The sequence below is a fragment of the Marmota flaviventris genome, chromosome 4 (genome assembly GCF_047511675.1).
Source record: "Marmota flaviventris isolate mMarFla1 chromosome 4, mMarFla1.hap1, whole genome shotgun sequence".
NCBI classification, from domain to species: Eukaryota; Metazoa; Chordata; class Mammalia; order Rodentia; family Sciuridae; genus Marmota; species Marmota flaviventris.
This window is the reverse complement of record NC_092501.1, coordinates 53,483,477-53,499,252: the sequence shown is the minus strand read 5'-3', so window position 1 is coordinate 53,499,252 and position 15,776 is coordinate 53,483,477. Positions and strand designations below refer to the sequence as shown.

The 15,776-nt window shown below is 56.0% G+C and overlaps 1 protein-coding gene across 1 annotated transcript in view; it reads left to right on the top strand.

Annotated features, from left to right (window-relative positions):
- Col13a1 (collagen type XIII alpha 1 chain) overlaps nucleotides 1-15,776 on the top strand; it is a 144,608-nt gene that overhangs the window by 55,986 nt on the left and 72,846 nt on the right. The window contains exons 4-5 of the mRNA XM_071610721.1: nucleotides 10,287-10,313; nucleotides 12,893-12,928. Of these exons, the coding sequence (XP_071466822.1) occupies nucleotides 10,287-10,313; nucleotides 12,893-12,928 (63 nt within the window). The remainder of the gene's footprint in view (nucleotides 1-10,286; nucleotides 10,314-12,892; nucleotides 12,929-15,776) is intronic.

Here is a 15,776-nt window from a genome sequence, read left to right as displayed (position 1 = left end):
CGTCTTGGGTCCAGGGACATCATCACAGCGCAGATCCGAGCTGTACACCAGCGAACGCTTAACAGCGGGCTCTTGGGACAGCAGCGCTGCTTTGTAGATTTGACCAATTTCTGTGGCATGAATACTTCCACCGTGGCCATTTTTCAGCTGCCAACGTAAAGTCACCAAGCACCAAGTGAGGGCGACATGTGCGTGGTTGGCCCTCACAGGACCGTCCACTGTGGTCCTCGGTGGTCACCATTTTTCCCCAAGTTTGGCCCACAGCAGGCTGCTCTGGGGGGAGCTCTAGACTAGGTTCAGGATCCCTAACCAGCCAGGAACCGCTGGCAGGTCACTTCCCTCTCCGACCTCCATCTCCTCATCTGCCCAAGGGGGCTGGTGGGCTGGGGGAGCTATGCGGTGGGGGTGCTTCGTCAGCCACAAAGCAAGGCTGCCAGATGTGCCCCAGGAGCGGCCAGTCCAGAAGGTCCACCCAGCAACCGCCCACAGCCCCCAGAGAGCGGGGTCTTGGCTGGAGGGCCACGGGAGGGAGGGCTCAGTTGGTCCCCGGCATGTCAGCCTTGGAGGCCAGAGACTGCCACCAAGCCCACCCCGTTCTGAACAGCCACCTGGCCGGCCACAGACAAAATTCTCTACACGGTTCTTGCAGATCTCGGGCCCCCTCAGCTGCTCTGTGATGCCGCGCTGTTTTTTGGATTCTTCAGCTTCTAGGGCCCGTGTGCGGAGAGGCTGCACTCCCGGGGCCAGCGGTACTTGAGCTGTGTGGCCTTGGACCCAGCTTGAGCACCAGCTGTGGTGTCTGAGCTCTGTGACTTCGAAGCACACACGCCCCTGGGCCTCAGCCTTTCCCATCTGCAGAGTGGGCATGAGGGTCATCGTGGGCATGAGGGTCATCGTGGGCATGAGGGTCATCGTGGCCACTTCACCGGACTGTCAGGCAGACTGAGTGAGACCAGGCACGCCTAGTACTTGGCACGGTGTCCGGCCCAGGATAAATGCTCACTATGGAGTTGACATTTGTCCTAGCAAGGCCTTGGGTGGAGGCAGAACAGGCAAAGCTGCAAAAGAATAGGGTCCCAAAAGCTGGCAAAGCGCAGGCCAGTCAGGCTGAGGGCCGGACAGCGGCGTGGCGGGCATGAGCTGGAGGGACCGTACTGCGGAGCCCTGGAGGCCCAGCGCGGGCTTCTGTCCTCGGTGCTAGTGACGTTTGGTGCCAGACACATCTTTGTTGCAGGGGCTCTGCACAGCGTCTGTTTAGCAGCAGTCCTGGCCTCTACCCGCTAGAGACCAGGGCAGCTTCCCGTTGTGACCATCGAAAATGTCTCCAGACATTGCCAGCTGTCCCCTGGGCCAAGATTGCCCTCCGTTAAGAAGCCCTATTCGGGCAGGTGGAGTGTGGCCAGTACGTCCGTTCCCCGAGGTCTGGAGGAAGCCAGGGGTGCAGAGCACCTGTCCTGGCAGAGATGGGTGGTGCGTGCACGCGGCAGAGCGAGCGCCAGGGGGCCAGCTGGGGGAGGCCTGGCGGCAGGTGCCAGCAGGCGTGGGGCAGGGCTCGGACCCCAGCTGCTGGGAGCCCAGCCGTCAGCCAGGGTCAGAGCGCAGCTCGAGTGACAGTGAACCAGGAGCACTCTGTGCCTCCTCCCACCCCTGCCCAGGACCAGGACTGGATTCGAGATGGCAGGGCTGAGCAGGCTATGCCTTCCACCCTTGGGGACCTTGTGACCTCCATTCGGGAGAACAACAGGCTTCCGAATAAGAGAGACCCAGTTCAAATCCAGGTTCTCCCACATGGAAACTAAGCCTGAAAAATAAAATTTAAAAATTTAGAAAAACAGGTGTTGCCTAAGATAAGCACCGCCCGGGGGCCGCTTAACCTCAAGGCTCGGATTCCTGTCTGTGAAGCCTGAGCAGCCGCGCCAACCTCACCTGGCTGCTGCAGGGGCTGATGCGATGTCATAGTCACTCACCTAGCGTCCCACCTGCCACATAGCAGGCATGCCGTAAAGGTGGAGTGAAGGAAGGAAGGAAGGATGAATGCATGAATGACTTTCTCCCCCAATTCTCACATTCATTTCAGTCTCTCCTCTGGAAACTTGACTTCTCGGCAAGAGGAAATGAGCTCTCCATCTCTGGAGTCCCAGAGGTTAGCATTGAGCCTGGTAGAAAATAGCAGGTGATGAGCCAGGCCTGGTGGCACACGCCTGTATTCCCAGAGACTTCGGAGGCTGAGGCAGGAGGATTGAAAGTTTAAAGCCAGCCTCAGCAAAAGTGAGGCCCTAAGCAACTCCATAAGACCCTGTCTCTAATTAAAATATAAAAATGGGCTGGGGATGTGGCTCAGGGGTTAAGCACCCCTGGGTTCAATCCCTGGAAGACAGCATGTGCTTAAACAATGAAGGTTTCCTTCCTCAAGGGCAGTGACTTTGCATTGTTCAGTTTATGAAACCCTAGCCCAGCGCAGTGGAAGTGACACACAGTAGGCCTTCCTACCGTGGAGATGAATGAATGAGTGAATGAATACACAAAAGGGGGCTAAAATAGAGGCACACCCTGAATGCTACCCCCCACACTTTCTCACAGGGCCCCTTCCTGCGTGTCCATTTGGGGGGAACATGGCTACCGTGCTTGTAGGAGGCAGCTCAAGCCCTGGGAGAGAACAGTAGGAAGCGAGGCAGCAGGGTCCAGACCTGGGGAAGAAGGTCTCGGATGAAAGTCCCCATAGTGGGTGGCTGCTGTGGACCCTTCTCCAGAATCCTGCTGCGGGTCGCTCCACCCACCCTGGGGAGCTGGGACAACCTCCATAATTCTCCTGGATCCCGGGAAGAGGCTCCCACGTCCAGCAGCGGGTGTACAGTGGCGTGGACGTATGTCCTCCTTCCCTCAGGATGTGAGACGTGGGCAGGATCCCCTCCACAGGCCTCAGGACACAGCGTGCTTTGTTAGGCAGACCCCTGGATGGGGGCGTGGGACATCATCAGTCAGTGGCCACTAACCTTCGTGGCTTCCCTTCCCTTATCTGCACAGTGGAGCCTCGATGACGCCTGGGGTGACTCTATCCCTTGATCCCCTGCAAAGTGATGGGCCCGTCAGTAGTTAGGTGACTGAGCCCGGCCACGTGGCCTGCGTGGGAGACCAACCAGTGAGAAGAAGGCACAGCTAGACTTTGCAAAGCCACTGGCTCCCTGGCCACCTCAGAGCTGCCGGGAGCTGCCCAAGCACCAGATGAAGTATCAGCTTCGAAATCCAGGGGTCCCCACCCCGGACCCGGTTGGTGAGAGCTGGCGGGACCAGGACAGTAGCTGGTTTTCCCCAGGAGGGCCTGACCACTTTCCAGAAGGACCCATGGAACGGTCCATGTCACCCTGGACGGGGGAAACCTCAGAGATGGAGAAAGCTTTCTTTTTAGGCCCCCTGAGTCCTTTTCCCTTCCAATGACACAGTGTCAGCACATAGGGACTTTTCTCCTTACCAGGGACTGAACTCAGGGGCCCCCAACCACTGAGCCGCATCCCCAGCCCTATTTTGTATTTTATTTAGAGACAGGGTCTCACTGAGTTGCTTAGCACCTCACTTTTGCTGAGGCTGGCTTTGAACTCGCGATCCTCCTGCCTCAGCCTCCCCAGCCGCTGAGATTACAGGTGTGCGCGACTGTGCCTGACAGCTTTTCTCCTTTCTGAAGTCCCTGTAAATGACAGGTAGGGACAATGGTAGCCTGGAAGAGTTTGGCAAAGCAATTCCCTTACATAAGACAAAGGAGCCATAGGAGATGAGAGGGTTGAGCCTGGACAGAGGAGCAGAGGGGACATGACGGGCGTCCCAGGGAGAGGTTTGGGAGGATGTGGGTCTGAAGCAACTGTCTTGTGTTTTGAGTGACAGGCGTAGAGAAGGGCACATCGCCGTGGGTTGGGGTGCTCCTCCAGGTACTAGCTGCTTGGCCAGGGAAGCTCCTCATTTTTTCCTTGCCCCACTTTCTTGATCTGCAACCTGGGGACAATAGAATCTGCTTCGCAATGGAAAACACTCAGCATTGTTCCGGCACCTAGGGAGGACCTTAGGAGTCCGTGCAGGGCTGATGGTAGGGGTGATAGAGAAACCCTAGAAGTCCCTAGTACAATGGCCATCCCTCGGGGTGCTCTCCGGGAACCCTGCCCAGCGCCCACTCCCATGTTAGCTCCCTGTGCAACGGAGACGCTAATGACAGGCAGGCCCTGGCCAGTGTCACTGGGAACTTCCCCAGAACTTGCTGCTCTGGAGCGCAGGTCACGTCAGGTCTGGCGGGTGCAGAACATCTGCCCTCCATGTGGCTGAACCATCCAGAGATTGCCACAGGCTGCTTCTCAGGCCGGAGACACATCCCCCAGGCAGGAGGCATGGACTCCCCAGCTGGGCCGCCCTCTGGCAGACTATACCCAGGGGGTATTTTTTCAGGTTCTGGGTGACATTCCCCTGCCCCTCAGCCTAACAGGTCCCAGATGTGCCCCTCTCCCCACTCCCGTCCCACGCTGCTGCTGCTGCTGCGTACCCGGGCTTCCTGGCCCTGTCGCTGCACCTCTTGACATTTTTTTTTTTGCTTTGTTTTTAATTCAAAATATTTTGTCCGCCTTCACATGACGACTTGACAGAGGCCAACGTGAGAAGGGCTGCTTCCTCTAGCTGGGACCAGGACACAGAATCTGGCAGACCGAGACAGGGACACTGGCGCTGGGAATCCGAGGAGCAAGGGAAACGCGGGGAGTCTTTATTGGCTGAGCATAAAAGCAGCTCAGGCAGCAGCTGAGTGCATGTGGCCTGGTCACCAGGGGCTGGGAAGCCAGGGCCGTGGCGTTCTGTGGCTCACCTCCCCCGAGGCATCCTGTCTTTTTTTTTTTTTTTTTCATTTAAAATGGTTTATTTGGACAGTTTTCTTAGGGCACCCGTGTTCACACATTCTGCTGTAAGTTAACCCATTCTAGAACCTTCCTGGAAGTTGGAATTCAGGCTTTTCCATTACACATTTTGCTTGCCTCTGGTCACCTGGGAAAAGGCTGTCTGTGGTCACTAAGGGTCCTTATCTTAAGGCACCTTCCATTCTCTGCCTTCTTTGCTCCGGGGCCCCCACTCCCTTCGCTGTCTCCTCAAAACACTTGACTGTGATTCTTGCCAATAATGAGACAGGGCTGGGCCGCCGGAGGGAGAGGGAACCCAGGGAGGAGGGGAAGAGAGGCGTGAGTGGACAGCTGGGCTGGGGGCCCAGAGGTGGGCGGTGGGAAAGCAGCAGAGGACGGCAGACCCAGGAGGGGTCAGGATGCCTGACTCACCACGGCACAGAAATCAGGCCTGCCAGATAGACACCAGGCGGGGATCTGAATGAGAAGGACTGAGAGGCGGCCCCGCCCTGCCCCTTCCTGCTTGTTTTCCACTGCGTGTGTGTCGTGTGTGTCGAGGGAAGCCTGGAGCGCGCTGTCATTCCGCATCTCTTTGGATGTCATTTTGACCTTTCTCAGTGTGTCTTGGTGCCCACATCCCACGCTGTGGAAAGCAACCTGGATCGTGAGCACAAGCAGGTCCCAGGGAGCCCATGTTGTGGGGTGAGAAACTGAGGCCTGGGGACCACTGTCAGGTGCCCTGCAGGACTGAGCCTGGGTCCCAGACCTCGGCGTTTCCCATCCAGTCATGAAAACGTGGAGATGAAATAAAGGGGGAAAAGATTATGGTGGTGAAAGTGAGCCAGGAAAATGCCACCTCCCAAGACCAGATGGAAACGCCTCCCCCGCTCAAGAATTCCTGGGGGGGCGACGGACCCTCCTATGGACAGCGGCACTGACCGGCTTCTCTCTCTCTCTCTCTCTCTCTTCCAGGACCTCCTGTAAGTACTCACTTGGCGGCCAGCTCTTGCGCACCTGAAAGTCTATGTCTCTACCGGTAACAGGGTCTCTGGGGGGGACACAGGCAGCTGTCTTCCGGGGGCCTCCTGTGCTTCTGCAAGGCCTTCTAGAATGTTCCATGGGAATGGAGGCTGCTAGTTCACTTTCCACGCACCTCTGTGCTCCTGTAGGGCTAGACAGTGGCGGCCCCAGGGGCAAACCAGGCCCTAATTTCATGCCCAAAGTCTGGCTTGGCCCTCTTTAGACCAGCTCCTTTGTCCTTCAGAGAAGCAACTGGAGTCCAAAAAGCAGCAGGTACTAGAAAGAAGGAAGAGCCCACCCTGCTCCTTCTGTCCATGAAGAAAGCAGGTCAGGGGCGGCTCCAGGCGGGGGCTGCTCTGGAGCACTCAGCGTCCACGCCCCCAAGCAGGCAGCTCCATTCTGGCCAAGTCACTTGGGGCAGGCAGAGCTGGTGGCCATCTGAATGAGAGCAGTGTCCGCGATCAGCTGGGGAGATGACACATAAGTTAAAGACACCAAGTGGCTCCTCTTCCCAGGCTCCACTCCCAGGGTGGGCAGGGGATCTGGGTCATTTCCAAAGAACCCGAGAAGAGCCCAAGGAGACCGTCTTCCCGTCTCCCCGAGGTAATAGATCCAGGGAACAGGAGCACGTGTCCTTTGAGGAACAGCATTTGATATCTCAACAAGAGACTCAGAGGGCGCTGGGGGCGCTGAGGGGGGTTGGAGCTGAAAGGCTTCAGCCCCCGCAGCAGACCTCTCCCAAGGTTACTGAAATCTCCGTCACTCGGAGAAATCATTTCCAGAGTTGTTTTCCTCGTGATCTGTACATGTGAGAGCAGCCTGCCCGATTTTTAATGAGACTGTTATTTATATAATATTTCATCCATGCCCTGAAACGCCCTCAGACCCAGGCTGGGGATCCTGTCTGGTTGGATCCCCTGTGTGGCAGATCCCAGGGAAAGAGGAAAATCAAGTCTTTCCTTGAAAGGAGGAGGGCTGGTTTATCACAGCTTGTTGGGATGTCAGGCTGCAATTCCGATCATCCATCTTCTAAAATAAACCGCCAGAGGGAACATCCAGAGACCACCTGCTGGAGCTGGGACGCTGGGCTCCTTGTCCCCCTGCTGGAGCCCCCTCCAGGACCAGCCCACTGGGGCTCTCCAGGGACATCATCTGAGTCCCTGCCTGGCTGGAGGATCCTTTTCTCAATCGCAATTTAGCATTTTGAGAGTTTGTGCCTGCCTCACCCGGAAGTTGTTCCCAGCCAGGGTGGACACTGCCATTCTGGGGTCTGCAGTGAAGTGGGTCTCTGCTTCAGTCTTGGCCCACCTGTCCGCCAGCCGGGGAGTCAGGTAGAGGTAGCTCCTCCCACCAGAGGCGCCCTGAACCTCTGCCCAAACCACAAGGCAGGAGGAGGAGGGAGCAGGAAGCTGGCCAAGGAGGCGGTCACCTCCTCAACCCTGTTCTCTCCACTTCCTGCAAAAGAAGGACGCCAGTGGCCAGAGGTGAGTGCTGACCGGATGCCTGTCCACTGCCCTCCGGGTGTATCTCAGGGCTGGCTTTGTCCTTCCGGTGGACGCCAGGGCTATCCATAACCATGGAGGATGGGTTGATGTTGCAGCCCCCCCTCCTGCCCAAGGCAGACATTGCTAATCAATGTAGCCAGTTACTCCCGATCCATCTGAGCCGGTGCCCCAACTGACGTCGGCCGTCCCTGGGTTGGATGGGAAGATGTGCTTAATACTGGGAACTGAAAGCCTGAGTCAGATGCCCATGGGAATAGGGAGGACTATAGGGAAACACTGAATGTCAGCTGCCAGGCAAGGTGAGCATGACCCTTGCCGAAACTCGAGCTGTCACTCTCTGCGTGTGAGGTGCTCTCGGGTCGGCATGCGGGCTGTGTGGCCCAGTGACTAGGAGCACAGCTCTGGAGCCAGACCACACACTCTCCAATCTTGTCACTGCCACTCCTCGCTCTGACTTGACAAGTTATTTAATATCTCTGTGCCTTAGTTTCTCCATCTATAAAATGGGAATTGTCATGGTTTCTGACTATTGGGGGGCGTATATATTTACATGAACATTACATACATGTATATATTTTCTTCCATTTAGAGAATGTTAATTCATTTGGTCCTAGACTCAGAACTTCCTTAGATGATTCCCCCAAAGGTCTTTAATTTTTAAGGAGGAGATTGTTATTCTGTGAATTTTTATTAATTTATTATTTCATTTGTTTCTATCCTCCCTCATTCTGAGGAGGAGGTTTATAATTTAGTCAAGCAAACGGAGAGCAGAGGCAGGAAGACTTGGTTTTGAGCTCCCTGGTGGTCAGAGCAAAGAGGAGGGCGGTTTGGGGGAGACTTGGGGGACAGTGAAGTAGGGATGTGCCTGTGGTTTGGGAAGCACAGCTTTTCCTGGACCTGGGCCTGAGATGGGACCCCCTGTGTGTTCTCATGAGGGTCCCGCCACCTGGATGACCCGGTTGTACATACAAGGGGCTGTGACGGAAGCATCCATCTGTTCCTCATTAGACCGTCTGCGTGAGGTTGGGACCCCCACAGGCCGGTCCGTTCCCTGGGGCAGGATGTCACCGCCCCACCTCCTGTCCCACTGGGTGGTGTTAGGGGAGGGGCTGGTTAGAAGGGAAGGGCCTGGGCTCCTTGATGTGGTGTGAGGAGGGGCCCGTGCTGTCTTTCCTGGGGTCTGGACAACTGGAGGCTGGGCCACCAGGTTCGTTCATTCACAAATGACCAGGAGCTCAAGCCTCCTCAGGCCCCTTCCTGTAAGAAACAGGAACGGCTCCCCCAGGCCAGGAGCACTGGGGGCAAAGCCTCGCAGAGCAGAGGGATGGGGTGAGTCCTGCCCCCTTACCCAACATCTCCCCGTCATTGAGAGTCACTGCACCATCGCTAAGGGACAGGGGACAGAACTCCTGCTGCTGCCTGCGTTTACCTCTGCAGTTACTCAGAGACACCGGACCCGCCCCCGTTCTGCCTTAGGTCTCTGGGAAGAGCAGGGTATCTGGAAGGAGAGACACTGTACCCAGAGGAACCCAGGCCAGCACCATGCCCCTCCCCCACCTGTCCCCTTCCCTCCTACCCCAGTGGTAACAGCCCCGTGTCCTCTGTGCTTGCTCACTGCCAGCCCCAAGCTCAGCGCTCCACACACAACATCTCATTTAATCCCAAAAGATAAGTAACGAGTGCTCTTCCATTTTCAAGGAAACAGAAACACAATGAAACCAGACTGTTTAAGGTCCCTTGTTTGCTTAAGGTCACTCCACCAGTGAGTGGCAGAGCCAAGATTTGAGCTCAGGTAGGCTGAGCACCTGCTCCTTACCCATCTGTCTTACGGAGATGCCTCCACCTGTCCTGCACCCCAGAGCCCCGCCATACCAGGGTCGGGGGCCAGATGCCCATGAGCCCCAGGAGTCTCCCCAGTCCTGGCAAGGTGCTCCCGGGTGCCCCAGGAGGCAGCCAGCAGGACAGCTTCTCAGCCACCCTCTTGGATGCATCGGGGAGTTGGCACCCCAAGGTGAACAGGCTTCCTTGGTTTCGACTGGTTCTTAAATTGCTCCCTCTGCACGTGGCTGTGAAGGGAACCACTGTGACGGATGGTGAGGTTCATGACTGTTCCCTTTTCCATAGCATTTCTGATCCATTTTGTGGAGTCTTCTCCTGTGCCCACAGTTGTGCCAGGCAGAACTGCTAGGGTTGTGAATAACGTGTTCCAGAAACAGAGCTGTGGTCCGTGAACAAAGGTGGCCGGAGCCTCCGAGGCCCCCATGTGCCAAGGGCCAGCCCCCCACCTCCCACCTGACACTGACCTGCCGTGGCATGGATGATTGACTCTGGTCAGAGTCGTCACAGGAAGAACCACTGCTTCCCAGGATCCTCTGGGGGTGCTCCCCCTGCACCTCCATGACCACGAGCCCTGGGCTGAGAGGTGACAGTCCTCCAGCCCATGGCTTCCCAGTGGGTGATAGGTGCTCCCCTGCTTGGTGGGCAGGGAAGACCAATCCCCAGTGCCCACCCCCACCTCCTCCTGGACCAAGGCCAGCACCCATGCGTGGTGCAGCGGAGGTTGCCCCGAGCGAGGCAGAGGGGCTCAGAGAGCGGACGCACTTGTGGGACCCACAATCCTAATGGTCCTCAGTCGTGACGACTTTCCCACTGTTTTTATTTCTTGTCTCCCTGTTCCCTGTTCCCACCCCTGGGCCTGGCACGCCGGAGCCCCTGGCCACCTGGTTTTCTGAATGTAAGAGCTGAAAGGAAGCCTGCCCACCAAGGCCTCCCTGTTCATAAGAGAACAGCTCGGCAGGCGACTGCCGGGTGGTGTCACTGGCCACGGCAGCGCTACCTGGTCGCTGTTCCCACTCCCTGACCCACACCAACCTCACTCTCCACTCCTTTATTTCAGGGCCCCACCGGAAGACCCGGGCTCCCAGTAAGTAACGCATCCTTTATTATACCTCTGTGTTGACTTTGCGGGGCTGGACCCAGGACCTCGTGCTCCACCACTGAGCTGAGCCTGGGCCAGCCCTCTCTCCGTCTGAGGCTGGCCGCGCTGGGCAGCTGGCTCCCCTCCGGTGTCTCTGAGTGAGAGGCCCCTCTGGACTCTCCTATCTGCCACTCCCAGCCCCGCCACCTTGGAGCCTGGATAAAATCTGGAGCCTGCAGCTGCTGCTGGGGCTTGGGTGTCCCTCCTGGGGCATCAGGCAGGTGGATCACGGCAGCAGACCCTCCTGATGCTGGAATTCATGTCTATGGAGGGTCCTGTAATGAGGGCTGAGAGGGCTGGTGAGCTCCTGGTGCACTAGGACCCCCTGCTCACTAGTTGACACCAACTACTGTTCCCTCCTTCACCCATGCCTCTGGTAAAAGAGCAAACTCAAAAACTTGGTTTTCCCCCTGTTTTTATTTCTGAATTCTAGAGAGGCTATGCCAAGGAATCATGGGAACTTTGAGACAAAAGCAGAAATAATACTAATAGCCACTTCCTACTGAAACTTTAATAGGTGCCCCCTATGCTAATCATTCTTCAGACTTGACTTGTTCAACAGCTCAGCACAATGGGTATGATTGTGCCCATTTTAGGGGTGAGGAAATTGAGACTTGGAGAGGTCAAATACATTGTCCACCCACCCACACTTCAGTGGTGGACTGGTTGAGGCGCACATTATCACATCCCATTCCATACCGCTGTTCCCTGTGGTCCGTGCTCAACATTTGAGACCCACCTTAAAAGTCGTCCAGTCATGGCTATGGAGTCAGGCCTGGATGGGGGAGAGGAGTCCTGGGAACAGACACTGCGGGGCCCTTGGCTGGGGCGGGGCTCAGGCAAGATGTTGTAGCCGGCCAGAGAGCTGAGGTGGGGCGCGGAGGGGGACCTGGGACAGCTCCTGTCTGCCCTGTCCCTCTGCCACATCCACTGGGTTCCACACTGTTCTGTGTGTCCCTCCTACTCCCCCTTTAGACATAAATTAGACTTCGGCCATTTGACTAATCCAACAGCTTCTAGAATCCATGCCCAGCACTGGCTTTCTTAATGAAATGCATGTGGAAGAATGTTTAGCCTTGAAAACAGAAATTCTCCCTGTAAGGAAGAGCCACGGAGCTGCAGAGGACGGTGAATCGGTCCTGTGAAATCCAAGGAGGGGAAAAATCAGATGACCGAGGGGAGCGTGGGCAGGCTTTTTTTTTTTCTTAAAACATCCACCTTTAAAAAGCATTTAGGGGCGATCCACCCAGAGCAGGGCCTGCTGCACCGCTCTCCGGCTCTGGCCCTTCCATGCCGGTCCCCAACCTGAGCGTTTTATAGCCAGGACTGCAAAGAACATTAGTTTTAAAAAAAGAATCCAAAACACACATCCTGAAAGATCATCCAAAGCCCCAAAGCAAGTGGACCATGGGGATGTCACAGCCAACTGCCAGCTCTGGCCTGGCCATCTCAGCAGGACGAGCAGATCTCACATCCATGGGTCAAGCCCTGTTTGTGCTGCCACATAAAGGGACCTGGGAGTGACCCACGTGAAGATTTGCTGATGCTGGCGCCACTGTGGAAAGAAAAAGGTGTGAAGCCCAACCCCCTTGCCCACGGCCGTGCTGGGCTGAACACTAGCAGATGCGATTTGTCCAGCACTGACCAAGTGCCAGGCGTCAGGCGGAAGCTTCTCAGAGATGTCGCCTCTGGGATCCTCCCAGCAACCCACCAGGAACAGACTCTTGTAATCTCCATTCAACCCACTGATGCCAAGGGAGGTTAAGGAAACAGTCGGTGCTCATGACTTGCACTGCTACCTCGGCATTCTTGAGCAAATGTAGAACACCGCTGGTCTTGAAGACATCCTGTCATCAGGAGCCTAATTCCACCGCTGACTGCTATTCTCTGGTGTGTGTCACGTATGCCTTGGGATGCCAATGGTCCCTGGGGACATTTTGCCTCCGTGGGGTCAGCAGATGCACCGTCACCCTAGAACACACCTGCACATTCCGGAACACAGTTCTCTCCTGCCCACCGGCCAGATAAACGTGATCCTACTTTCTACACCTCATTACTCCCCATCCTTCCAGGCCCCACCCCGACTTTATGATGTCTTCATGCGCATGATGGCAAAAAAATATTTTCTACCCAAAGAGAGAGAAACAAAACTTAATAAGCAGATTTCCAGAGCAAGAAGATGTAACCCCTGGCTCCGAAGCAAAGCAGCTCCCTCTGCGCATCTGAAGCTCGTGATGCGGCTGAATCCACAGGGCTCACGTCTCTCCTGCCTGTGCTGGAGGTGGCCGTGGGGAGGCAGGGGGAGGACTCCATCCATGGGCAGAGGGACTGGGAGGAGTGGCGGAGCATGGCGCTGCTCCTCACTCTGGCTCACAGACCTAGGAAAGTGGTTCACCATCTATGTCACGTATGGGAGCTGCCCGTGCCATCCAGGCAGGCTGTACCCCAAACCAGGTGCACAGCTAGCCTGTGGGTCACCCTGGTGGGTCCCAGTCCCAACTGATTATTTATGCCTCCTTCATTAGGGGGACAAAGGTGCCATTGGGATGCCTGGACGTGTGGTGAGTTGGCCCATTTGAACCTGCTCGGGGGGGCCATTGCTTGCTTCTCCATGCTGGCCTGTCCTCCAACCATGGCAAGATGCTGCCCACCCCAAGCCCAGAGAAAGGGGAACCTTCAGGGAGGGACAGGGAAAGAGAAGGGAAGAAATTGTATTCCAGTCTTCAGACCTCAAAATAGGGTTTTGCAGAAGTTCACCCTCATCCACAGTCTCTGTGGTCAACCGTGGTCCAGAAATATTGCTCTGCATAATAAGGTATTTTGAAGCCAGGCATGATGGCATAGGCCTGTAATCCCAATAATTTGGCAGGCTGAGGCAGGAGAATTGCAAGTTTGAGACTGGCCTGGGTGACTCAGTGAGACCTTGTCTCAAAATAAAAGAAATAAAAAGGGCTGGGCGTAGTGACGCACGCCTGTAATCCCAGCAGCTCGTGAGGCTAAGGCAGGGGGATCACAAATTTAAAGCCAGCCTCAGCAAAAGTGAGGTACTGAGCAGCACAGTGAGACCCTGTCTCTAAATAAAATACAAAATAGGGCTGGAGATGTGGCTCAGTGGTAATGCCCCTGAGTTCAATCCCCAGTACCCACAAAAAAATAAAAATATTAAAAAATAAAAAGGACTGGAGAATGTAGCTCAGTGGTAAAGCACCTCTGGGTTCAATTCTCAGTATTAAAATAATAAGAAGAAGAATATATTTTGAGAGACCACATTTACATAACTTTAAAAAATATATTTTTTGTTGTAATTTTTCTATTTTATTATATTTATTGTTAATATTTTACTGTGCCTAATTCATAAGTTAAACTTTATCATAGGTATGTATGTATATGTATGCATGTATTTTTAAAAAAAAAACTGTATATACAGGGCCCGTTACAATCTAAAGTTCCCAGTGTCCACTGGGGGTCTTGGAATATGTCCCCTTTGGATAACCTGGGCCCCACAAAAAGCTGACACAGCAAGAGAAAAAAATCCAAAAAAATTTGCACCAACAAAGCTTTTTGCGGATCACCTCCTGGGTGATAGGGTGAGGCCCAGCCTCTGCATTGGGAGGCCTCGAGGCTGGCAGCTCCCCGTCAGGTTTACAGCTGTTCCTGCCACCTCCCCCCAGTAGGCCCACAGTGTCCAGAGGGGTCTTGTGGAGATGGAGACTCAAAGACAGGGAAGCCAGGGCCTGCTGCCAGGCGGTGCCTCCAGGTCCTCGCTAGGGCGTGAAAATACTTAATGTCTCCCGCTGAGAAATGAAGACAGAAAAGGAGATGAGAATGGATAAAAGGGAGAGTGTTGTCCAGAAATGGAAAGGCTGGCACCAGGCCCCGAGGTCTCGGCACCCGGGTTTTTCCTGGCAGTCTCTCCATGCTGGTCTCCAGGGGTCCAGAAAGGCTGCAGCCCGAGGAAGCAGTGGCCACGTACCAGCCTCACCGTCACACGGCCTGGTCCAGGACATGGCCAAGGCGGCGCCCCCCTGATCCCTGACTTCCCCCAGCCCTGGCCTCCACCTCCAGCCTGGCTCCCCAGGCACCTCCCCTCCCCCACCATCCCCCTCCCCGCCATGCCGTTCTTGGCTTGGCCTCTGAACCTCACCTCCTGGGCTGGGATGGCCTGGGGCATGGCTGTGGCATCCTTGTGTGGATTTGCATGCCTGGTGTGAGCATGGGAGACGGCCCAGCTAGCCCCTGCCAGCGCTGACTCCATGCTGGGCCCTGTGCCAGGGCTTCACACGCATTATGAGCTCACTCAGTCCTCACGAGAACTGCAGGAGGTAGCCATCATTTCCATCCCCGTTTTTCAGATGAGAAAACTGAGGCCTAGAAGTACGATGTCTTTCTCAAGGTCACACAGTCAGGAAGTGGCCGAGCAGGGACTTGAACCCGGACAGCCAGACTCCAAACTTGTGCTCCTGACCCTGGCAATGCACCCACAGTATCACAGCTCTCCATACCACAGCTCTCCGGAGGGTCTGATCCTGGGGCCAAAGCCCCCAAGGCCTGAGACATTCCAGAGACAAGTGTTCTGTGCCACAAAGCTTTGAGTTCCCCAGGGCCCCCCCCCCCCAAGCCTGTCTGTCAAGGAATGGGCGTTGGTAGCCCTGGGCCCCCTCGAAGCTCTCCCACTTAGTCCACACCAGAACACCCAAGCAGCCCCTGGGCCCTGAACAGAGCAGGGAACAGTCCTGCATCCTCTCCTGGGCTTGCTGGGTAGGGGCTCTCCCCATGGGCAGGGGCTGGCCTGGAGGGGAGGCTGCAAAACACAAAGTGGCACCCCCTGCCTCCTGCCCCCACCCTTCCTGCCCTCCTCCTTGGGCCCTGTTGCCATCTGCCCACCCTCCCCCCAGGAAGTGCCCCTCTGAGTTTATCTTGACCCACAGCAGTGGGGAGAGGTGGGGAGCCACAGGAGGTCTCCCACTTCCTTCTGGCCAAGGCTACTTTCAAGACACTTTGGGGCTTCACACTGCCTGTGCTACTTTAAATGTGGCAATGGGCCCATTTGGCTGCCGGCTAGGGGTCCTGGCAGGAGCCTCCTGATAAGGACAGCTTGTGAAATTCCTGGGTCATTACCATGTGTCACCAGAGGGGGCACCATTGGCTCACTGGGAGGAGGGCGGATGGGACTAGCCATCCACTGGGCACCATGTTCCAGGAGACCCTTGGCCCACCACCCAGTTTTCTCTGCATGCTGACCTGCCCTCCAGGTGTGCAGATATGTGCATCCACCCATGTCCCTCTGCCTCCCCCCACACCTGGCCTGGGCAACCCTAACGGCTCTGGGCTTGTCTAGCCTGCCAGAGCTTTGTACTTGGTCCCCAGCGGGGCCTTCAAAGCTCCTAGAGTCCACCACAGCCTCATCTC